This window comes from Trypanosoma equiperdum (genome assembly GCF_001457755.1).
Source record: "Trypanosoma equiperdum strain OVI genome assembly, contig: ctg_1923, whole genome shotgun sequence".
Taxonomy (NCBI): Eukaryota; Euglenozoa; class Kinetoplastea; order Trypanosomatida; family Trypanosomatidae; genus Trypanosoma; species Trypanosoma equiperdum.
The window spans coordinates 2,353-3,514 of NW_027123975.1; the positions used below are offsets into that span (position 1 = coordinate 2,353).

General features: G+C 47.7%; 1 pseudogene across 1 annotated transcript; it reads right to left on the reverse strand.

Moving 5' to 3' along the window:
• Positions 1-524: 524 nt before the first annotated feature.
• On the reverse strand, positions 525-1,100 carry TEOVI_000797200:pseudogene (annotated as a pseudogene). The gene has a single exon. A coding segment is annotated over exon 1 (576 nt).
• Positions 1,101-1,162: the final 62 nt, after the last annotated feature.

Here is a 1,162-nt window from a genome sequence, read left to right on the forward strand (position 1 = left end):
CTCGAATCAGGAATGGCTCGTCCACGTACTACAGAAATATCCTTCAGTCAAATGTAGTATTGCAGCAATGTCGCGCTCTTTCTTTTCCCCTTGCGGTTGAACTTCAACGCCGTCGAAAATGAAAGAAATAAGGTAGTGGAATGACATTCCGTAATATAAGAGTACCGAGCATAACACAGATACATATACATAAAGAAAGTGGATAAAGGAAACATGGGAATCTCGAGACATTGCATGAAACAACAAACAACCCTTCTCCCCATCACACACACACACACACCCAAACAAACAAATATACAAATGAGGGAAAATAAGAGCATACACCAACCACCCACTCTCTCCATTTTGGGGGGACTTTTGACTACAGTTTCCCAAAAAAAAAAAAGATAAATGGGAGAAACGAAGTGTTTTAGCAGCCTCTCGCGACAAGCCTCCAAAGGGGACCAAAAAAGTTATAGCACTTTGCGGGTGTCGGGTGGCAGGGAGAACAATGCTTAAAAAAAAAAAACAGCCAATACGATTGGTTATGATGACGAAGGCACTTGCATAACAAGAAGCCGCCGCGTTTCCTCAAGTTGGCGTCGAAGTTGGTTTGACAACATATTCCGCTGACGCACGTAAAGTAGCGCATCGTGCAAATCTTCATTTATTGCAGCAACCTTCGCTTCCACGGCGCAATCCCGGAATGGCAGTCGCGTAACCGTGCGCCGCACCGTTGCCGCCTCCTCCTGCCGCTTTTGCTGCTGGCGCTGGCGCTGGCGGCTGAGAACTCGGGCATGGGCCTCCAACTTCGAGGCGAGGCGGGACGCTAAAACATCCTCATCGACGCGGTTGCGTTGTTGAGAGACGGATGAAAAGCAACTGTCACTGCTTATGCTGCTCCGTCTACTTCTTTCAACCGCTACGCCATCACCACCACATTTCTTTAAAGCTCCCAACATTCGCATGTAGAAGCACTCCGGGAAGTAAGCGTCGTCATTGTTGCTATCCGCTGCATCTTCAACCGCGCCACAGGGTTCACGGGTGAAAAGCGCTCGAACCTGCTCACACCACACTATGTAGCGCTCAGTCTCGCTCATCGTAGTGGGGGGTTCCCTCATTTTACATTAATTCACTTATCCTTTTGTTTTTGTTTTTTTTTTTCGTGTGTGTGTGTGTGTGT